A 23,001-nucleotide genomic window follows, 5' to 3' on the forward strand; every position below is an offset into this window, starting at 1 on the left:
TGCTACTCCGTTGTTGGAGAGGGGTTGGGAGCTGTGAAGCTACCCTGCAGTGCGATAATTGCAATCAATTGAACTTAATCGATGTTACCTATACCAGTAATTTGGAGAAATTATTCGGTATGAATGTAGTTTATCTCGAGATGACTCTTCTCAATTGCAGTTTGATGCTATGAGCTCCGAGTACGCAATGCAAGCATCTGCATAACCTCCCTACATAGCACCATAATCCACCATGCTATACTTCTCTAGGACTTACTCGTCGGAATATAATTCCCAAAGCAAGTCTAGATGGTAAAACACTCAAGACTCACAAGATGCACCTCGCTACCGGCTCGGCCGACAATAGCCAGCAACTAGACTCAATCTGTCCGGTAGCTTATCAAAGCATCGTCCAAAACGACATGACGAAATCACCAGAAGGGCGCGCAGTACTCCGTTCATCCACTCGGGATGGAGTCCGCAACATTGAGTCATCTAGTGGCTGCTTGGGCATCGACTAATACAGAGGCCGCGTCCGGAGTAATATATAGAGTAATATATACCATCATGTGAAAGCACATATATAAGAGGCACCACCACCAAACTCTTGAGCCCAACCATCACCAACATCAACACATCTTCAACCTCAACCGCCGCAATGGAGCTCCCCTTCATCACCCTCGACGTCTTTACCCGCACCCGCTTCCGCGGCAACCCCCTCGCCGTCGTCACCATCCCCGCCGGCATCCCCAAGCCCACCCAAGAACAAAAGCAAATCGTCGCCCGCGAGTTCAACCTCTCCGAGACCGTCTTCATCCACGACGTCGCCGACCCGGAGACAAACCACTCCCGCCAGATCGACATCTTCCTCACCACCGACGAGATCCCCTTCGCCGGCCACCCCACCATCGGCGCCGCCGTCTCCCTCCTCCGGGGCTCCCCCCACCCCGTCACCGAGCTCGTCACAAAGGCCGGCCGCATCGCCGTCACCCGCACCAGCGAGGATTCCGCCACGGCAACCGTCCCGCACAACGTTCACTTACACGCTGCCACGCTCTCCTCCTACGCCGGCATCACCGCCGCCCAATTGCAGGCCAATGACGAGATCCGCAAGCTAGAGCTCGCGGCACCCATCTTCAGCCTCGTCAAGGGTGTCAGCTTCGCCCTCATCGAGCTGCCTTCGCTGGAACTCCTCGCCGAAGTCACCGCCAGCGGTCGCAAGTTCAACGCCGAGGGCTTCCTCGACCAGGACTGGCAAAACGGCTTCATCGGCCGCTTCTACTACGTCCGCACCGGCTCCTCCACTGCCGATGGCGTCCCCGTCGTTCAGCTGCGCACGCGCATGATGGCCGAGGGCTTCGAAGATCCCGCCACCGGCGCCGCCTCGAGCTGTCTGGCCGCCTATCTTAGCACCCAGGGCGGTGACAAGCAGACAACGCCCACAAGACGGTACGACTTCACCCAGGGCGTCGAGATGGGCAAGGAGAGCCGCATCCAGGTCGATGTCAAACTCAAGGACGGTGCCCTCGACACAGTCATCCTTGGCGGACCAGCAGTTCAAGTCATGCGTGGACATGTTCAAATTGAGTAGAGTCACTGCTTAACCCTTCAAAATAACTTGTTCGAGAACCATTCATTTCGCATTGTCCATCATCTTATCGCCTCTGAAATGTCCATCATGATTGTCATCCTAATCCCAATGTTATCCGAAGAGGTCATGAACCTCGAATGCTCCCATATGCGCCGTGATAGTCTCTCCACCCCGCATCGTAAAGCTATTTATCGTACATCAATACAAAGTATTACATTTATGCCGTCCGCTCGGATCCTCGCTCCCTTCTGTGCCTAGCCGAGGAAAACTGAATCCGAACTTTTCTTTGACAATCACTATTTTCCCTTTCCGTCTAATTCCCAAGAAGCACAAAAAAAGGACAAGTGTAAATATGATAAAAAAGAAAAGAAAAGAAAAGAAAAACAAAATCAATAAGCGTTCCCCTTGCTCCGACACACCAAACTTATGCGATTAGGTTCATGCTCCGCTCCCACCGTAGCTTCGTGGCTTCGTAGCGAATCCCCATTACCCCTGCCGATGTAACCTATACCCGTTGAATAACTGAGGCGAATCGTTCGGCAACCTAATTGGATATCGGTCAGTTCTCTTCTACTATTGCTGCTGTGTCAACTTTGGGACAGCAAACATACCTCTGGTGTCGATCTAATAAAGGGGAGATCGAAGAACATGTTCTTCTCGTTTTTGCACAGTTCCACGACTGTGTAGATAAGTCCCCAGGGCTGGGGCCAGAAGCCCACCAGTCGCTCTAGGAGGATTCGAGTAATCTCCTGTCGAATGTCTGACTCTTCAGGGTCGTTCATGTCTTTCCCAAAGATGTACTGGATGAGCTGACTGAAGAATTCGGTGTGGGGGTTGGGGAATCTCAGCTGATTCACCATGCTGGCAATCAGATAATATCTGGCCTCCGGAGGCAATTCGTGCACCAGCAGAGACAGCAGAGCAACCTCTGGTTCGCTTCCTGAAATGGGCGAGCTGGTAACCGGTGGTGATTGCTCAGTAGCATGATGGGCGGCATATATCACAACTGCGCTAATGATCTGAGCATTCGCCGCAATGGCCACATGTCCAAACGTGGTCTCGGTCGGCGTGTTCGAAGTGATTGTGTGTGCAATCTGTGCCACTGCCTCCTCTGCTGGGCCGTTTTGGAAGACTTGGTCCAGCATGGTCAAGAGCCCAGCCTCGGTCAGGATTGCAACAGCATCATCTACGAGGCCGGGGTATGTCCTCAGCTCGTCTACCCGATCGCCTTTGAGGTTATCAAGAGGCTTTCCGTAGTTTTGCTGCGGGGTAGCGGTCAGGACCGTGTTGATCAGCTGGATGCAATGCGTTGGGATGCTGGCGCAGAACCTGACGTGATTGGCGGCCAAAAAGTCTGGGAAATCGTGGTGCAAAATGACAAACAACTTCACGGTTCCCCTGGACAGGTCTTTGCCAGCGTCGGTAACATTGAATGCCTTGAGCTGCTCGCTCACGCAGCCGAGCAGCTGGCAGACTAGGTCGGCAAAGGCCTTCCATCCTGCATTGTCTGCTAGCTGCAGTAACACGGGCATAAAGGCTCGATGCTGTACAAGAAGCAGCCACCCAAACACAAATCCAGGAAGAGTCTGCGGGCCGATGGTCTCCAGTCTGGAAGCCAATCTCAGCATCACGTCGCGGCGGTCGTCATCCGGCAGATCTTCGCAGATGGAATATATCTCATGGAAGAGCATCGAGTAGATGCGGAAGAAGACCCTTTGGTTAAGGTGTTCTCCTCGCTTGGTATGGTGGTGGTTCAATACCAAGGACACGAGGACCAAGACTGAGTCCAAAAAGGCTGCGCGTGACACCGGCGTTTCAGTATTCATGCTGGCAAAAGAGCCGATGAATTTGGCCAAAGCATCGATCGCCATGTAAGCATCGCCGATAGCCCCTGTGTGCAGAATGTGCTCATAACGCTCGACCGAAAGATCGATACCGATGCGCACGAAGAAGAAGAAGTCATCGCGGTTGCGAATAACTTGCCTCGCGTGCAGCTGCTGGATGAAGATCGCCGTAGCCTTGCTGGAGGCGTTGTGATTGTTACACAGGTGCACCCACTCCTCAAAGACGTACTCTAGCTGATCTTGCTGAATTGACTGTTCTTCTAAGCTAGAAAGGCCTTGCGGTGGCTGAGAAGGAACCGAGCCCATCAACTTGTTCTTTAGCCGCTGGCCAGTAGCCGAACTTGGCTCTTCGCAGATCCAAGTCCATGCTGCCTCGAGTGTGCGGATAAAGTCGGCATATAGAGCAATCGGTCGGTGGTTGAGGATGGTAAGGTCGAGCATGTGCTCGAGGAACTCCAGCGAATTGTCCTTGCGGGCTTCCAAGACCTTGGACATTGCGAGATCAATGTTTCGCCAGTCGAGGAGATCAGTTCGGATTAGTGCTGCGAGCAGAGGCAGGCTTAGGAAATTGGGTCCGGGCTGCTGGGCGAACAAAGAGCGGACTCGGCTGTTTAGCGCTGGGCCAGAAATCTTTCGAAGAGTCTCTAGCACGTGAACAAGACTCTCAAGCGTTAGGTTGTCCTCAACCTGTTGGAAGATGAGTGAGCTGATCTGCTCGGCGGCATAGATGGCAAACTCTTCCGAGTTTTGAGAGGTCTTAATGATGAGCTGCACAAGTGCATCGACGACGTCGAGGACGGGGTGCGGCCTAGGCAAGCCCACAAAGTGATCCTCTCGAGCCTCTCCAGCCACGCGCAATAATTCCTGTAGCAGCTTGTTGACCCGCTCTGCCAAACCACGAACATCCATTTGAAAGCCAGCAGCTCGCCCGTTGCCCATTGCGTTGGCAGCAGCGAGGTTATGAACCGGAGCGTAGGGCTGTAGTTGTGCGCCAAGCTGTTGGATCGAAGGCGTCTCTGCGGGGGTAGGTATGTTAGGCATGCCACTATATGTCTCCTGCAAGACTTCGTTTGCCAACGACCTGGTGGCCTCTGAGGCAGATGGTGCGTGGGATGCCACCGTGGAAGAAGTGGTGCGAGGCTGTCTGGCGAAATCTTCGTAGATGGCCATCTGTTCAGCATTGAGACCACCGGGTCTTGGCTGTATCTTGTAAGGGCTCGGAATCGTCATAGCCCATCGATTGATACCTGTTGGGTGGTACGGCTCGTTTGGCTGCTGAAGGCGATGTCGTCTCCTGTGCTCCATGTCGTTTTCCAGCATCTCCTCAATCTCCGGCACAGCTCGCTCTTCAGCCTGCTTTTCAATGATGCTGCAGGCCAAGTCGAGATTTGAGTTGACACACATGATGATGGTACCCTCAGGAAGACCCGAAGGCAGATCGTTAGCAAGACTCCTCATATAGTTGGTCAAGTTTGCTCGTAGAGGCTCCTTGGACGTGACGAGAGCCAGGCTACCGGCGGTGGCCTTTACCATGTTAATAGCAGATGTTCGGACGCGGTTCTCATCCGGTTCGGCAATGAAATCTTTCCGGATCATCTGCTGGGTTGATATAGCAGCAATAGTGACGGATCTATCGACGACTGGTTGTATAATATCCTGAAGGGCACGGGTGAGAGCCGTCCGAACAATCTCGTGCAGTCTGCTGGTGCTGACCACCATCTCATTGGTGGGAGGGATGGTGATAAGCGGACCGAGGTCTGGGATAGTTGGAACCTGAGGGGATAGCCCGGGCCCAACTGCCGACCCAATTCCATTTAATGATAGGCTCTCAAAGGCTTCGAGCTGCTCCTGGACAAGCACGTCCGCCTCCTCTAAGATGGGTCGATTGAGAATTTCTCCAGAGGGTTCGATGCTCTTGTGATCAAGGTTCAAACCCTTGCATAACACTTCGATTTCGAACTTGAGATTGAGCTTCAGCTCTGCGTGATGATAGAGCTCTATCAACAGATGGATAATGTCCATGAGCCAGGGGTTGGGAGGTTTGAAAACTGCCGAGGTTGCGCTTTGGGTCAGGACCTTGCAAACGAAAGGAATGACAACAATCAACCGCTTGGTATCATGTGCCTCGATAAGCAGCTGTTTGAACGCAATGTTTCTGTGCTTTATCGGATAATCTCGAGCAAGGGTTAGAAGACCAAGCCACCCTCCAAGGTTTTTAAGATGTGATCTCTCTGTGGAGTTTTGCAGAGTCGCTTCAGAATTGAGCATCCTAGACACACTGATAAACGTCTCGCGGAGAACTTCGGCCCAGAGGATCTTGTCTTCAAACAATTTCACAAGCTCCAGATACACATGATGGTAGTTTGGCTGCATCTTGGCACGTTCCTCGACGAGATGGCTGGCGAACCACTGCTGGTATCTTCGTTCGAGCATGTCGCGAAGCTCAACGCACATGGCTTGTATCGTGTTTTCAGTGATATTGTTGAGGACAAACTGGATCTTGCCTTGCGTCTCATCATCGGGATCTTCGAACTCGACTTCTTGAGAAGGGGGGTCGACACTAATGGCTGTGAATGCCGGGGCAGGGCGATCAATGCTTGCCTGCTCATCACCATTTGTATTCGCAAAGGAATCGTTAGGAAATCCTGCTCCGTGTGGCGTGCCTGATCCGTTACGAGCGCGTGCAAGCTCCTCTTCGTGATCTCGAACAATCTCCTCCGCCTTCTTGAACGCCTCTGTTCCTTGGAGGCCCGGGATTTGTAGTAGCTGTTTGCAGAATCCTGGCCATTCCCTGAGACGTACCAAAAGCTGCATCAGCGCCTGGAGACCAAACTTGAACATGGCATCATCAGGCGAATGATCCCTCACTGCCTCCAAAATCATTCCAAGACCTATCTTAAGGGGCAGATCGGAAATCAGTTTGTGGGAAATGATGCCTCCGAAAAGAACGGCGGTTGTGGCAAGGGCTTCGAGGGGATAATCCACATAATGGTTGTACTCATCAAAAAGACCATGAATCATGCAGGAAAATACGTCTTGATCGAGCTGATCCCGTGAATGCTTGTAGCGATCAAGGATCTCAACAATCGTGCGAACCTGTATCTCGTCACCGTACATCTTTTTGTAATGCTCTTCCATCTTGCTATTGGCTGCTTGCGGTAGAGCATTTCCATCCTTGCCATTTGCATCGATGATATCATCATACCCTTCTCCGTAGTTGATCAATCGAGGGTACGCAGTGATGCAGTGGCGCTGGACGAGAATGAGATCGAGGACCGGCGCCTTAGGCAGGAAATCCTCGAGAATCTGCAGCAACGCCGAAACAGTCCGCACCTGAAGACTGGTACTTGTTTTAACAGGCGGTTGGCCATCTGGTGGTCTCTGAAACTGAATCTCCAGATTGGCCTTGATCATGAGAAATTGCAACAAAGTTCGCGCAATCTCGTTACTTCGATCGGCATTGTATTGCGCCCATTTTGACAAGTCCAAGTAGCCCTCTGCGTGGGCAAAGGCGGCGAGATCGATTCCAAAGCCATTTGGAAGATAAACCAGCTCTTCCAACCAGTTGTGCTTGGCGGCATGGTCGAAGATGAGAGGAAGGTCAACAGGCTTAACCGCATGCGCATCAATAAGCCGTTGAATAACCCAGTCCTTGTCTTTCTTCCAAAGGCTATCGAGCACGAAGTCATACTCCGGCGAGCGCTTGTACAAAAACGTTTCGAAAAGGGAGTTCAGGGTGTCAATCGCCATGGCAGCCCAGGATTGTCTGGGAACTTCAAAAGCGGACACGAGGAAAATGTCAAGGTTAGGAACGACAACTTCTTGGAATAATCGTTTTGCCTCGACACTCTGCGAAGCGTGGACGGAATTTAGAGCAACGTTGAAGATTGCTGACAGCGCCGCCACGGATACAAGAGGATGTTTGACGACGGCGGCGGCACGTTCTTGCACGTTGGGCGCGGAGTTTGCGTAATCTTCAATTGTAATGCTTCGCTGGAGGTGGGGGATTGTAGTTGCGTCAAGTTGGTCGGGCCCCAAGGAAGCGTAGGCGCTAACAAAAGACAGCTGTGCCTCAGGCTCGCTCCAAGAGCCACCCCACAACCGCTGGATGTCGAGTTTATTTGCTGGGTCCTCGGCAATGGGCAAAAGAGCTTTGTAAAGCCGTAAAAATTGAGCAGATGAGATGCGTGCCGACGGCTGATCGAAAGAGAGAACGACTTCTTCCCACACAAAAGGTTTGGGAACGTGGCGTAGGAGGGCATTGACGAGGATGATAGGATCATGTGGCGGATTTTGGCTGATGGTGGTGTATGTGAGTGCGGCAGAGACTTGCTCGGGGGTGAGCTGGATGTTGTTGGGACGGCCTCGCAGGAAGGAGGAACACGATTCCTCGTCCTTTGTAAATTCCGGTCCAACTTTTTGGATATAGCGAGCCAGGGAATTTGCGGGCCGATCGGCTAGAACTCTGCTGATATCGAGGGCCGCCAGAACTTCAGACGGGGGCGCTTGGTCCACAGACAAGTAGCGCTTGGCAACGGAGTTTTGAAGGTCTCGGCGGGAGGCTGCGTTGAAGCTCGGCGGATAGTATTGCAAAAACCTGTCGATGATGAGCGAAACAAAGGCGGGCGATAGGTCAGCGTGGGCTTCAATCTCTGGCCGAGAGATGATGTCCATGAAGGTGGGGAAATTAGTCGACAGGATAGCATCCGCTATGTTAAGAATAAGGGTCAGCCGAATAGATCAAGCAATGGGGAAAAAAAGACTAAAAAAACAAAAGCAGCATAACATGGCATTGCAGATTACTGCCGTACCTTTAGTCTTCAAATCAGGCCGAGACCCGAGCTTAAATGCCAAAGCTAACAGAGTCTTTTCCAAGGCATCGAGCTTGAAGTGCTCCATAAACGTTGACAAGTCGAATTCGCGGAATATGTCCTCCGTGCCGCTTTCGACGGACTCTGCTATTTTTGTTGCTTGGTCGACATCGTGTGCAATCTTGCGCATCTCACCGACGAGAATGTGGTAGTTGCCTGGGTTGGCGACCTGCCTGTTGAGACCAGGGAAGATCTGGGGTGCGTTGCCGGCCACCAACCGGGTGAAGTATTTGGAAAAGACCTCCATACCGTGTTCATCGATAAGCTATCATCGGCCACGAAGGTTAAAATCCTGCCAGAGTGTAGAGCCGATGCCGGGACTCACCTTTCTTAATTGCTCGACTTGCAGCTCCCACTTGGCGCGATCCTTATCTTCTTTGATGGTACTGAGCAAGAGATAGACTTGGGCGACGACAATTTTCGTCAGGGAGTTGGCCCCCGTTGGACTGCTTGTGCTGGGGCTTGCGCCAGCACTGAGGATACCAGTGTGCGATGGATGAGGTGAATGATTACTGCCAGTTTGAAGAGTCTGCGCAGGATTTGGTGAGAATGATCCCGCTCTTTGTGGAGGGACCATGGAGGGTTATATGCGGCGGTCGAGATTGAATACTGTGGCGTCTGCCAAAGGGCCAAAGGCAGGGCTGCGGATGTGAAGAGGGGGAAATTGAGGGTTATCAGCGAAATGTACCGAGAGGCTTTCCTACATGGGCGGGGGGTTGAGGCGTTGGACAAGTAGCGGTCGATTGTGGTGACGAGACGCAGCTTTCGAGCCGAAGCTTTGGTGGGCGAGAACCGGGCGAAGCTTCTTGGTGCGGGACGAACGACCACAAGTGGGTTCACGTGAAAGATGCTCGGGAGTCGTGCTGGGCCAAATGCCGGATTGCCAGGTGCAAGGAATTAGGGTTTTGGGGAGGCGGAGGGTAGCGGTCTGGCAGCGGCCGAACAGCTGGGCGAGCAAGGAACAAGGGCGGCGAGATGAGATTGAGCGTCTGGAGTCTCGTTGGATGCTGCAAGATGGAGTAAGAGAGGCTCCGGCGTACCGCAGAAAGAATCGTATTCGCCTTGTCTTGACAGGGTGGCAGCCCGCGTTGGGCTGGGCATCAGGTACGGTGCGCAATCTCACGTGACCAGCCACTCCCACCAGTTTCCCGGCCAACGCTCGTACGCCACTGCAAACAAAGCTACTGCGCCTGTTACGGCGCTGTGGCCGTAGATTACAGCGTTTACACACCATTATAACCATACCCACATCCGCACCTTGCATCCGCGACGCTTGCTACTGCGCGTTGGATGCCCAAATTACAAGAGAGCGCCCAAGCTTTTTACTTTATTTACAAGGACCACTTTGATTGTCCCCCAAGAATTGGCATTCGGTTGACCCCCCTTACCATCGGGCACGATGCCTGCCGCAATTGCTGATGCCCCAGCCGTCGCCATGTCATGTCAGTGCATCTCGCGACTCCGCGCTGATAGTAGGCCGTACTAACAGTTTTGTCGATATAGTTGCCAACAACTTCTGGGGCAAGGACGATGCTGGCGTCGGTCCCCTTCTCGAGCGAATGGTGAACTCGAAACAAACCTGCGATGAGCTCAAATCCTTCTATGGCGGTGAGGATATTCGCCCACATCCCCGCCTGTCAAATCTATTGCTAACCTTATGATGATACAGCACGAGCTGCGATCGAAGATGAGTACGCCCGAAAGCTGCTTAACCTTAGCAAGAAATCCCTAGGCACCCACGAAACCGGAACATTGAAGGCTTCGCTGGACACAGTCCGCAGCGAGCTCGAGGCCACGGCCAAGCAACATCAAAGCATTGCCGCGCAAATGAAGACGGAGCTCGAAGAGCCACTCGCAGCGTTTGCAGGGGGAAATAAGGAGCGACGAAAGATTATTCAGGGCACGGTCGAGAAGCTGCTTAAAGTGAAGGTCCAGCAGACAAACCAGGTGAACAAGGTAGGGAAAAGAACACACAGCCCCCTACTCAAGCATCTCATAACTAACCATGGATAAGACTCGAGACAAATACGAACAAGAATGCTTGAAAATTAAAGGTTATCTCGCACAAGGCCACATGGTCATGGGCCAAGAAGAACGTCGAAACAAGGCCAAGTTGGAGAAAACGCAAATCAGCCTCGCAACTTCAAACACGGAATACGAGAACGCCGTCAAGATATTGGAAGAGACAACAGTCCGGTGGAATCGAGAATGGAAGGCTGCCGCCGATAAATTCCAGGACCTTGAGGAAGAGCGGCTCGACTTTACCAAGAACAGCCTCTGGACATTTGCCAACATCGCCTCAACGGTCTGTGTCAGCGATGACGCATCTTGCGAAAAGATTCGACTCTCTCTTGAGAGCATGGATGTGGAGACTGACATTATCACTTTCATAACTGAGCGTGGTACAGGCCAAGAAATCCCCGAGGCTCCCAAGTATATCAACTTTGTCCGCGGCGATGTTCACGATACCCAGTCTGAGGCTTCCGAAGATGAACACAACTATACCGTGGCGCAGTTTCCTCGGAGTATCAATCCGGCCTTCCGCTCCTCTTCGCCCCAGCCTTCTACGTTTGAGTCTCACCATGATCCCAACTCCGCTCTAGCAAATGATTTGGCTCACAGGCCCCCGCCCAAGCCAACTGGTCGCGAGGGTGCGTCGACTCCTCAAAAGAGCCCCCAGAAGTTGCTTCCGGCTGGACGCCCATCCATGGACGAGCAGTATCGTAAGCAGCAACCTCCAAGCATGGACGATCGATATCGAAAACAGCCACCAGGGGTTGAGGATCAGTATCGCCGGCAGCTGCCCCCTGCAGAAGAGCCACAGCAGCAGTCTTATGGAAGACAGCCACATGCAGCTGATGACCAATATCGCAGGCAACCACCTGCGGCTGAGGATCAATACCGTAGACAGCCACCGACCGCAGACGAGCAGTTCCGCAGGTCCCAAACCGGCTCGTCGCAGCCGCCATCGCCATACGACACTCGGCACCAGAGTCCAAAACCAACAACCCCCCACGACCCCTATCCCAAGGATGGAATGACGATGCTCTGCCGCCCCGGTGCCCCATCAGCCAGCAGTCCTCAGATTCAATCAGCCAGGACCTCTGGTCGGGACTCCCGCAGCGAATATTCCGATCCTACGTCAATTTCTAGCCAGGACCCTCAAAGCGGCAAAACGTCTCCGGTCAAGCAGGATCCGCCAGCTTCTGCCAGCCCTGATAATCGGATGCTCAAAAAGAAGAGCGGCTTTTTCCAGAACCACAGTCCATTTAGACGTAAGAGTACTAAGGATTTGCAAGCCGCCGCCAATGGGAACGCAACGCCTAGCAACAGGAACACCTGGCACCCATCTCAGTCACAGACATCGACGAGTCCTGTGCGTCGACCTCAGCCCTACAGCGGCAACAGTGAGCCGCAGACTCGCAATCTGCTGAAAGAGCGGACCGCCAGCCCAGAACCGATCGATGCCAATGCAAGCTTGGCTCTCGGAGTGGGCGAAAATGTTCTGCCCGTCACAACAGCTGACACCAATCGACAAAGACCACAGCAGCCAGTTCAGAAGGCTGAGCCGCAAGACCCAATCGCAGCTGCCCTGGCAGAGCTTAAGAATGTCAATGTGGGCAAGCAAGCCTCCGTGAGGATGTCGGCCGATCAGTATCATGGCATTTCTACGCCTGTTCCAAGCACTGAGGCTGCCATGACACGGTCCTTCCCAGCGCCTGGTAGCCAACCTCCGCCTTCGTATCAGTCACAGGGTCAGGTGACAAGGCTGGGTGTCCCTCCCCCGGCTGTGACGTCTAGGGCAATGAAGGAGGCTACTCAGAAGATCGCAAATCAGGCCAGGAGCGTTTATGGCGATGACGGCCGCAGAGGGTCTGTGAGCAGCGCTCACTCACCTATTTCCCGACCCGGCACTCGAGGCAACGATGGCTCGGTTTCTCCAGCAACTAATCGCGGCGCATCCCCTCAGCCTCAACGGCGCATGAGCAACGATCCTCGACAGACGGGTCGCCATTCAGTGTCACCGAACCCTTATCATGATCATCGGCGAAACGGCTCTGCAACCAGCTTATCGCAACATAACCAGGGGTACTACCGTGGCGCGTCCCCTCACGGTTCGACTCGAGGATCCACTAGGGGTGCTTCGCCAAACCCATACCGAGGAGATTACAACCATTCTCAGAGTCGTCCACCGAGCAGTTATGGTGGTGGGTCTGAAATGGCGGTACAACTGGCTGGTGGTGGTGGCGATGATCGATATGGCTCAACTCGAAGTCGAAGCTCCGTACGCCCAGGCTCCCGCGCCATGGGCTTGTACGAGGGAGGACATCAGCGAAGCAAGAGCGTTGCTGACCCGTCACGGCAATATTCTCGAGATGGTCGACCAATTCTACATATGGGTATGTTTCTCACACTTTTCCAGAAATGGGCCCCAAACAATGTTACTAACGTTTTGTGTAGCACGCGCAATGTACATGTATCAGGCGGCTATTCCCGAGGAACTTGGCTTCGCTAAAGGCGACTACCTAGCCGTCTATCGTCATCAAGATGACGGCTGGTGGGAGGCAGAAGTCCACAACGGAAGTGGCCAGGTTGGGCTGGTCCCAAGCAACTACCTTCAGCAATGCTGAGTGAACGGCCGGTAATGAATGGTTTCTATACGACAGTCTTTACTTCTATTTGCCTCTTCTTTTCTCTTTATTTCTTATCCCTTCTTTCTCTTCCCCCTTTTATTTTGAATGATCAACACGACGGATCTGTTTATGGTTTGAATGTACATGATTTGATGAAGGATGTTTTTGCAAATAATCTGCAAGAACGCTGACATCCGACTGTTTATGCTTGGTTTAATTCGTTTATGGTTCGGTTCGTTAATACAACCCTGTCTCTCTTTATGCTTCATCTCCTGTCAATGATATGATATGCATGAATTACTGTATGCCCTCTTTTAATATTATGTAAATGCTAGTTTGTACGTAACCACCTGGAAATTGTTCAAAGTGGTCAAATATCAAAATGTCTATGTGCCTTCTGTGAAAAGTACATGTACCCAATACGGTAATCACCTAAGTATACCCACAAGGTACTTTGGCCATTAGCCCGCCAAATGAATTTTGAGCCATGCTGCTGTGTAGATAGCAGCGGGGTGAAATTCAGGGGAATGTATCGCTAAAGTACAGTGCAATAAGCTAAGACGTCATGTTGATCACATGCACCTGAGCTCATGTCAATAAACGTACCTCTCAGTCTCTTTCCAACGACATGGAACATTTGCAGTTATTTTCTTTTATTCTGTGTATGCCCTTGGCGCCTCCAAGGGATTGAGTCTTCTTTTCGCAACCGAATTGCGCAATCTATGGAGTAATTCTATGTCATGGTAATTTTAATCTGCCCCTCAGATTTGTCTGCATCTCCAAGCTTCGCTCCCAAGCTAACGCTCGCTGCGTGCGCCAGGAAACATTCCAAGAGACCGCGCGCGTCGTCACCTCGAAGCCTGTCCAGAGGGCCGTTGTCAATGTCGTGTTGCTCGTGTCGGGAGCAGTGACATTGCTCTGCCTGGCAGCAGTTGCTTCTGTGCTCTTCTTCCAAAACTTTGTCCCGGACCAGTTTGTCACTACGCCGATTCATCTCCAATATGGGTAAGTATAGCAACCCATGATGCTGTTGCGACACCTCACATGGCAACCGCTAACACTTACCTGCATAGGCTGAGCTCCAATCCATATGGCGTTGCTGCGCTTACCGTCCCAATGCTGAAATCGCAGCAAGACTACGACATCTCTGTCACCCTCTCCATGCCGCGGTCTCTACCAAATGTCGAGCGAGGGAACTTTATGATTAGTTTATATCTGTTGGATTCGAGATACAGCGATACATTGGACGTGAGCGCACGCAAATTCGCCAATGACCGTTTGGATTTTGAGCAGAGCAACGTACTGTTCCGGTCGCGGAGACCTGCCTTGATCCCCTACGTTGATCCTGTGGTGTCTTTGGGTTCGCGCATTCTATTCCTGCTCTACCACTTGATAGTCCCGTCATCACAGACCTGCGTATTGAATGTACCGGTGGCAGAACGCGTCACCTTCCCGACAGATTCTGCTATACCCTCGACGGCGTATGTGGAGGTGGAGGCGGGGCAAGGAATCCAGATTTACAGCGCCTCTCTTACAATGACTGCACAGCTCAGCGGACTTCGATGGCTCATGTTCCATTACCGTCTCCTGACCTTCATCACTTTTACGATGCTGTTCTGGGTCTGCGAGCTCGGGTTCATGGTCGTTGCTTGGGCCATCTTGAGTTCTCTGCTAGGGACTTCGTCAAGCAGCACGGAGCTCAAGAGCCACAGAAATCAGCGCCGGTCTACCACAGGAGGCATGACTGACTCTGATGGGTATGATGAGAACGACGATGGAGATGACGCATCTGACTATCCGCAACAATTTCCTACTTATGGAAAACAACCCCCGTTAAAGCATGAGCCCGACATCAAGGATGAAGAGGAGCACAAGCAGCCTCTTCATGAGATACCTATTGCTGGGGAAGAGGCTGATGATGAGGAAGAAGAGGGCGAGCCTCGAGACTCGGGCATTGGTACGAGCTATAGCGGAGAGGGGAGTAGCAGTGTTCGGAAAAGGTCGATACGATCAAGCCCAGAGAGGTAAGAAGTATCATGGGATGGTAGAGTGAGCATTCATTTTATTGGCATGGAAATTTTCAAAGATACCCCGAATAGCAGGCAATGTACTGTTGTCTAAGTATCTGTGTATTATCAATCTGTGGGAGGACCACATGTGCGTTGAAGCTTTGTGCTAATTAGTAGCCCAGTGCTTGCACGGCGTCAATGTCTTCTCAGATGACCCCGTCTTGTGACTATTCCTTTGTTCTTCTGTTGCAGATTCTTTGTTCCTTTGTTGCAAATTTTTTTTGATCACTGTCTACTTGGATTTTGAGCCTCCATCCTACCAAAACAAGAATCCAAGCCTTTGAGGCGGCCCCCCTGTGGTAACACCCGCACTTGGACGGCGGCCCGTCCCAATAGTCTCGATGCCCTGAGAGGCACAGCATCCGCACTAAGGCAGCGCTGTGGGCGCCGTAGGTGCTGAGCACATGCAATAGCGCTGTTGGGCTGCATGACTTACTGGATGCCAGCCACGAGACAACTGTGATGAAAGAGGATCAGGGAGAGCCATGGCAGGCATCAAAAGAGCCACGGCAGGCATTAATCCTTGCAAGACACGGCCAGATTAGGGCACAACCAAAAGCGTTAATGCGAGTCAGTGCCAACGCATGCTCCAGTGTGCGGTGAAAACCAGCTGGCTTGTGGCATTCATGCATGAGGCGGCCTGTGACAGCGCTACTGACTGGTACAGCTGGCGCCCAAAAAAATGCAGCAAAAAGAGAGGGCTGGGATCCAATGTGCCAATGTGATGTGCACCTAAACAGCTCGGCGCCACGCCAAAGCTCCGGACCAAGAGATGATCCGCTGCGGCGGGACGGGCAGCCCCCCCATTCACTGACGAAGCGAAGCGTCTCTCGGGTGCTTATTTACTGCACGGTAGCAACATAGTCATGGACAAGATTCTCGCGTGAAATCTCTTGGAGAGCCCAAAAAGTCAACGCGACGCCCTGCTTTTATTTTCTGTCTTTTGTTTTCTTGGTGCGCATCGCACGCTCTCGCTCACTCACGCTATCCCCCTCGTCACATGAGATGGCTAGCTGGTGAAATCGGAGCTTCTAATCGCCAAGCTTAATCTGGTCTCCCCCCCACCGCCCTCCCTACAACAAGCCTCCCTCGTCTCCCAACGATCGCCAGCTCTCTCGCCTGGCCAAACCCCTCTCACTCGAGCGACAAGCATCTTTCCTACAAAAAGCTCCCCTTCCGAAACGATGCCCTGCTTCAAGGGCATTGCGGTGAGCATCCATGCCAACTCCGCTCCGCTCCCCGAATACGGCATCCAGAAGCAGTCGAGGCTGTCCCGCATCAGCACCTACATTCCGGTGCCGCAGCCAACCCTCAACTCGAGCAACAAGCCGGAACCCGCCAAATTTGCCATTTCCATCACGCTCTTGACGCCCGGCCTCCCCATCCCGTACTCGGCTCCCAAGGCGTCCGAGTCCAACCCCTACCCGAAGCCGCAATTCGTCGGGGGTCTCCACTCTGGCTCTCAGAATGCAGGCAAGGCTGCTGGAGCGGTCGCTCCCTACATGCCCTTGACAAACTCGGAAAACGAAACGATTGCCGCCTACATTTATTTTGATGGGAGAGGCAAGGAAGAGGTGGCTACCTTGCTTCGACCTGGCGAGGAAACCTGGGTCAACAGCCGCTGGGTGCAGGTCCCCGATTCCGAGGGCGGCGGCCTAGCTGAGCGCGAATTCCTCTTCCGAGAGGTCGGTCTTGAGCGCTGGCTTAATGGCCTGGATCTCAAGGGCCACGATGCTGCGGAAAAGCTCGAGAAGCGGCGTCAGAAATTTGAAAGAAGGAGGCGGCGACAGGCCGCAGCTTTAGAGGGGAACTCTACCATGGACGCAGATGGGCGCAAGGGCACTCTTCGATATGGCGATGAGGCTTCTCCCATCGAAGCAGTCTATGATGATTCTGACTCTTGGTCGGATGATGACGACGAACCCCCGGAGGCAACAGGTCAGATTAAGGTGGCAATGTTCCGCGTCCTGGCTTCAGGAGAGATTAAGAAGGGGGAATACTCACCTCAGTTTGACGCACATGACGGGGATGAAGAATACGAGAATGGCAATGGCATCGACGCGGATGTTGAGCACACGACTAGTTTTGCCAAGCCCAAGACGCTTGATCCTAAGACAATCAGCACTCAAACAGTTACTGGAATCGATGGCCCAGACAAGCCTTATGCTACTTTTACATTTTTCTATCGCGGTGAAAGTAAGTTCAACTCCCCTCCCCTTTTATTCATATCGTTTTTCCCCTTCTCATCTGAGCATATTCCTAATCAACACCGAAATAGGACAACTGCAAAAGATTGGCGTCCTTCAATCGGCGAAGAATAACCCTCAGGCTACTGCCATCTCTGCCAAAAGGCGCTCGGGTCAGATAGACTTCTCTAACATAGGCCCTCTCAAAGCAGGCGGCACTGTTGGATTTTCTGCCTTCCGAGATCAAGAAGCCGAAGAGGCGCGACGAAGGAAGGCTAGGAAGAAGAGCAACGGCAACGTCGCCGATGATAGCGATGACGATGACGAAGAGAGCGCAATCATTGGCAAGATGGAAGAGGTAGCCGACAAGGAAACCAATTCCAAGCTAGCTCCAGAAGATGCAAAGTTCCAGGGCGAACTAGCTGACGGTGTTAACCGTATACACGTATGACCCAACTACCCCAAAGTCATGGTCGAGTTGGATTTACTGACGTTATTTCACAAACAGCTTAAGAGGGCACATTCGGCCGAACCCGACGCAAATTCCACCCCGGAAACCTCACAGCGCACCGACTCTCCGGCCGACCCAGGATTGTTGGCCGGATCAGCACCAAGCGCTTCTTCGAGCCTACAGGCGAATTTCGATTCTCTTGCCGCCGCAATGGTTGGCAGTCCGCTTAAGAAAGCACGGCCAAGCGTCGACCAAGGCAATACCGGGGATAGATTCTCTACCACACAAAGCTTGAGCGCAGCTTTGGGCACTGCTGTTTCCACTAAAGCTGAATCCCCAACCAAAGAAGGTGCTTCTACTTCAACACCAGAAATCAGAATAGAAGAGGAAGAGCTGTAGCTGCAGCAGCGTGTTTGCCAAAGCACTCTATACCTCGGGGAAATTTGACAACATTGACAATCAGATTTCTAAATCTTAATAACTTGCTTATTGGAATGACCAAGCGACGCATCAAGAGCGAACCGAATTTTGCCGCAACCACGAAATCAGCCTTTGACGACTACGCTTTACGGGAATGGACCATGATGTACGAGCGAATTTGCTGGATGTGATTGAAGCCAAGTATATTTTTTTTTATCCCTTCACTGGATTTGGTAAAAAGGAGAGCCGGAATAAATGTGGACGGAAACAATAGGGGCACCTGGAAGCCTTGGGACGCCGTTTTCGATTTTCACAGCGGCATCTGGAGAGCGCTTCTAACAGGCTGCCGGTTGGAGCTGGGCTGTGTGGCAGGTTGCATTCCCTTACCTATAGACAATAGCGATGACCTACGAGCGGCGTTGCTCATCCACCGCTTTTCGGTATGCGAGTCTACGGTATGCTGAGAGGGTTGGCTATATATGGGGGACTAAAAATTCGTTAGATGTGCATCAGGAATCAAGTTTTTTGTTGACCTAAAGATGCTTCTATATCGATTAGCCCATCCTTTTTTCTATATGCAGAATCCCATGAAGGGGGCAGGAAGCGTATTTTCTCCATACGACTTTGTTATCTGCCTTTATCATGTGTCGACCAATCCGACATGATTTGGGGGTTGGCTGTTGGATACATGGGGGTTGATGTTGATATCACATCATCTCAATGTGACGCTCTGCGCGAAGGATTCGATCGTTTACGCAACGCGGGGTACTTTTGCCAGGCCCTTGCCAGGGGGCTACTCCAAATCTATAGATTAGCAACTTAGGTTATATATATATGAGTGACCATCATCTGTTCCTCTGGGTTGAATCTTGTTTCTGTGACCTATACGAGGAAGAAGTAAGTAGAAGAAGGGAAAGGAGGCAAAGCACACTAGTGATTGGCTTTCTTTGAGAACTCTTAATCATGGGTCGATATTTGCGCATCTTCCCAGCACTTGGCCTTGCCGCGGCCGTGGCGATTGCCGGGAGTCGTGTAAACGCAGCGGCATATGTTCACGCGCAAAGCGAGCAGAAGCCAATTTCAGAGCAAGGTTCTACGGCAAGTGGAAACCCATTGACGGCTGAATTTGGGGATTTTGTGCGTGAGCAGTTGGAGAAGTGGAAGGTTCCTGGCGTTGCGCTGGCGGTGATTGATGGTGATGATGTGTATACCGAGGTGAGTGCTTTTATACGAAAGTCGATTGACGTACAGTATAATACGAGGTTGCTTCTTCTGACGCTGCTGCTCTAGGGTTATGGATATGCGACGTTGCCGGATGTCCCAGCTACGCCAGAGACTCTCTGGTACGGCGCATCGACAAGCAAAGCGCAAGTAGCTGCTGTCCTGTCTGCGCTTATTCACTCGAGCAATTACTCGGCCTTTTCGCAGGGTTGGGCGACGCCCATTTCATCCATTATTCGGGATGACTTTGTCCTGCAGAACGATTGGGCGACGAACCACATTACTTTGGACGATGCCGTGAGCCACCGAACGGGCATGCCCCGGCACGACATCTCTTCTGTCAAGGAGATTGATGGAAGGCCGGCTACTCCGAGAGATATTGTTCGCAATCTGCGGAATCTCCCAATGACTGCTGAGCCGCGGGTGACGGTTTATTACTGCAACTTGATGTATGTGACGCTTTCGTATGTCATTGAGACGGTCACGGGCAAATGGCTTGGTAATGTGCTGAGAGAGCTCCTGTGGGAGCCTCTGGGGATGCATTCGACCTATTTCGACCTGCAGAGCGCTCTGGATGCTCCCGAGCATATGGCTTCGGGATACGCCTGGAACTTGGACAAGGAAGAGTACGAGGAAATCCCATTCATGACTTTGACCGAAGTCAGTGGAGCGGGATCCGTCATCTCCAACGTTGTCGACTATGCGAAATGGGTGAAGAGTTTGATTCACCAGTCCGGCCCTCTATCTGGAGCTGTGCACAAGGATATCAGAACCCCGAGAGTGTTTTGGCCTGGCGAGCCTGGAAACGGCCTCGATCTCCAGCTTTATGGGCTTGGCTGGGTGAGGACTTTGCATAAAGGCCATGTGCTGTATACTCATAGCGGAGGGATGCATGCGTATGGAGCCGAGATTTATTGGTTTCCGGAAGCCAAGTATGGTGTGGTAGCCTTAGGAAATACTGCCAAATGCCATGTCGTGGAAGAAATTGTTGGATGGAAGCTCATTGACGATAAGCTTGGCATTCCTGAGAAGGACCGCGCTGATTTTGGCGCCAAGTAAGTTTCCAATCGGCATCGTACTCAATGTACGAAGATCCATTTATGATCACTAACTCTGTACTAGGTGGAGCAAAGCCGAAGAGAAGCTGGATTGGTTGTACGACAATGCGCTGGACGTTCTGTACCCCGAGAGACCAAATCCCGGATTGCCCTCTACGTTGTCTACAAGCGAGTTGTTGGGCACATACTACAATGTCGGATACGGAAACATTACCCTTCGCGAAGAGCCTCACCCAGATAAGCCGGGTGAGAAGATTCTTGTTGCGGATCGCCCAGACTCCACATGGAATTACTCCATGCGCTTTCATCACGTCTCTGGCGATCATTGGATCGTATACCTACCAGCGCCAATCTACGGCGGCCGCAAATACGTGGACTTTATGGCAGCTGAGTTCAAGGTGGGCGCCGATGGAAAGCCTTCGGCGATTGATATTGTATGGGAAAGTCGAACGGATCCCATGCCCGAAGGAACGGCAGAGTATAAGCGAATCGCGTAAAGTCAGAGGAGTATTGACGAGCTGAATTGCGATCCTGTTAGCGATTGCAAGCTTCAAATGAGATGTAATTATGGAGAAGTATAATGCAAATAGAGAATGTGTATTCGTGTCAGATATAAAGTTGGTGATTAAGAATTCAACATGAAATTCAGTTGGCCGTTCTTAAGTTTTATCATCAGGAAAGAGATGGGATGTTTTGCTAGAAAAGCAACAGTTTTTGCTAATTGACTTACCATTTAGTTCAAGATCAATCCATTGTAGCGATGAAGCAAGAACAAAAAGTCCTAGCGGGCTAATTATCTTCTGGCCCTAATGGAATTCAGCTTGTGAAAAAAAGAGTCTTGACTTGAAGCTGTTAAAATTTCGGCGGATCCAAGATATAGAGCAACATCCTCTTTAATGCATGTGCCTCCTTATCAGAGCTCCCGCCCCACCAATTATGTAACTATGCAGCTGTTGTACAGCTCGATGCGTTTATCGGATATTATTCACCCACGGAGCACGACATGAGAAAAAAAAACATGTTGGCACTGTGTGTCCCTCATCTACCCCACCATCCCTCCCTACCGTTTATCGTTCTTCAAAGCCTTGGGCACATTTTGCGATAACCCAACTACGAATATATACCCATTGTTTGTCTCCGAATCTCTCGCCTCAGCGGTATATTCTTGCGCAAAAGCTTACGTTTCCCCAGTTCTTGAAGCGCTCTCGAAAATACAGCCGCCAAAATGTCTAGTAAGACAGCAAACAACCCCTCCGCCGATGCGCCAGGACGATGCTAATCACGCAAAACTGCTATAGACATCGAGGATATCGCCAGTATGTGTTTTCGAAATCGCTGTCGCTGAGCCGAGTCTTCTAACGCGAAATCTTTCTCCGTCGCAGAGCAGTTTGTCAATGGCTTCTTCACGGGAATGAGCACAAACATCCAGGGCCTGGCCGCGGTCTACGTACGTTTGCGATGATGCTAGGCAGCATTTCTGGGGCGCCTTCCACTAATGTTCGCAACTAGAGCCCCGAGTCCGTCCTCACTTTCGAGTCTCAGAAGTTTGAGGGTGCCCAGGCCATTCTGGAAAAGCTGACTGTGCGTTTAACCCTCTTGATATACGTTTATTCGAAGCGCTGTATCTAACTTCTGCGCAGAGCCTCCCCTTCAAGATGAGCGGTCACCAGCTCTCCACCCTTGACGCCCAGCTTGCCTCTGGCGATCTCCTGATCCTGGTTACCGGAAAGCTCAAGGTACTGAATCCAATATCAAAAGAAAGCAAGCCAGGGTGTGGCGAGGACATGACTAACTTGTATGACTCTAGGTCGACGAGGATGAGAACCTGATAAACTTTGTCCAGAACTTCAAGGTCAGCGTTACCCAGGGTGCCGGCGGCGAAATCACTGGTTTCGTCGTCAAGAACGACATCTTCAAGCTGGTTTACTAGGCTATGAAGTTGGCGAAAGGAAACGATACTTGTGAGCGAAGACAGGGTAATGTTTGGCTTGGTGATACAAGAGCTCCATAAGATGAAGATAAGGAAGCAGGCTCGGAGGGGAGCAGATAAATGGCTAGAGATGTGTGTTATGTATTCTCATGTCTACGAGTCATCAACTCTTTAGACAGATTTCTTCCCAAAAAAAACTTCATAAGCTTTTCAGGCATATAGTCGAAACCAAATTTCTTGATTTCCCTCGAAGTAGTGAATCCCTTCGTCGCTTAGTCTGCCATGTTACCTGTGCTTTTCCGAGATAGGTCCTCAGTACCCCCGAATCGCCAACCGCACTGTAAGCACTGTGTGAGGTGTAGGCCTCTAGTTGTTTATCACAGTGTCTGTTAGGCTATTGGACGCTTCGCGTTTGGTGTGTGTCAGTTGCTGGGGCAATTATGTCATGGCGTTTGGCATTGACTTGGGTTGTTGGTTTTTGGTACCTGACAATCGTGAACGGGAATCATGTGCAAGTGAGGGGCGTGTGTCGAAGTGCACGATTTCCATGAATCAGAAGCGAGAACATTGTAAGAAAGCCGGGCTGTGTTTTGTATTTAAAAGCTCTTCTTCTTCTTTTATTTTGTTGTTTTTCATTCCATTTTCTTTCTCGTTGACAAGACTCAATCAGGCCTGGTAGTTGAAGCCCAATATCGGGAACCCAAGCCACCTCTGGACCCTTGAAATCTTGCCCCTCCATCACCACAA

General features: G+C 51.6%; 6 protein-coding genes across 6 annotated transcripts; 5 read left to right on the plus strand and 1 right to left on the minus strand.

Annotated features, from left to right (window-relative positions):
- Positions 1-637: 637 nt before the first annotated feature.
- Positions 638-1,570, plus strand: T069G_02761 (phenazine biosynthesis-like protein domain-containing protein; the record flags this gene model as incomplete). The annotated part of the gene is made up of 1 exon (XM_056169971.1): positions 638-1,570. One exon carries the CDS (start codon positions 638-640, stop codon positions 1,568-1,570), a length of 933 nt encoding a protein of 310 aa, XP_056030863.1.
- A 505-nt stretch (positions 1,571-2,075) lies between these two features.
- Positions 2,076-8,862, minus strand: T069G_02762 (CCR4-Not complex component, not1 domain-containing protein; the record flags this gene model as incomplete). The annotated part of the gene is made up of 6 exons (XM_056169972.1): positions 2,076-2,114; positions 2,182-7,116; positions 7,189-7,263; positions 7,327-8,123; positions 8,226-8,550; positions 8,611-8,862. 6 exons carry the CDS (start codon positions 8,860-8,862, stop codon positions 2,076-2,078), a joined length of 6,423 nt encoding a protein of 2,140 aa, XP_056030864.1.
- An 822-nt stretch (positions 8,863-9,684) lies between these two features.
- On the plus strand, positions 9,685-14,947 carry T069G_02763 (putative adipose-regulatory protein (Seipin) domain-containing protein; the record flags this gene model as incomplete). Its single annotated transcript, XM_056169973.1, has 8 exons — positions 9,685-9,727; positions 9,789-9,893; positions 9,955-10,241; positions 10,300-10,853; positions 10,908-12,685; positions 12,747-12,886; positions 13,740-13,924; positions 13,993-14,947. 8 exons carry the CDS (start codon positions 9,685-9,687, stop codon positions 14,945-14,947), a joined length of 4,047 nt encoding a protein of 1,348 aa, XP_056030865.1.
- Positions 14,948-16,172: 1,225 nt separating this feature from the next.
- Positions 16,173-18,024, plus strand: T069G_02764 (uncharacterized protein; the record flags this gene model as incomplete). Its single annotated transcript, XM_056169974.1, has 3 exons — positions 16,173-17,184; positions 17,267-17,619; positions 17,683-18,024. 3 exons carry the CDS (start codon positions 16,173-16,175, stop codon positions 18,022-18,024), a joined length of 1,707 nt encoding a protein of 568 aa, XP_056030866.1.
- Positions 18,025-19,008: 984 nt separating this feature from the next.
- On the plus strand, positions 19,009-20,821 carry T069G_02765 (beta-lactamase domain-containing protein; the record flags this gene model as incomplete). The annotated part of the gene is made up of 3 exons (XM_056169975.1): positions 19,009-19,260; positions 19,336-20,321; positions 20,389-20,821. 3 exons carry the CDS (start codon positions 19,009-19,011, stop codon positions 20,819-20,821), a joined length of 1,671 nt encoding a protein of 556 aa, XP_056030867.1.
- Positions 20,822-21,549: 728 nt separating this feature from the next.
- Positions 21,550-22,254, plus strand: T069G_02766 (nuclear transport factor 2 (NTF2) domain-containing protein; the record flags this gene model as incomplete). Its single annotated transcript, XM_056169976.1, has 6 exons — positions 21,550-21,556; positions 21,623-21,640; positions 21,707-21,771; positions 21,834-21,905; positions 21,965-22,060; positions 22,132-22,254. The coding sequence occupies 6 exons, from the start codon at positions 21,550-21,552 to the stop codon at positions 22,252-22,254; spliced, it is 381 nt and encodes a 126-aa protein (XP_056030868.1).
- Positions 22,255-23,001: the final 747 nt, after the last annotated feature.

Source organism: Trichoderma breve, chromosome 2, assembly GCF_028502605.1.
Source record: "Trichoderma breve strain T069 chromosome 2, whole genome shotgun sequence".
Lineage (NCBI taxonomy): Eukaryota > Fungi > Ascomycota > Sordariomycetes > Hypocreales > Hypocreaceae > Trichoderma > Trichoderma breve.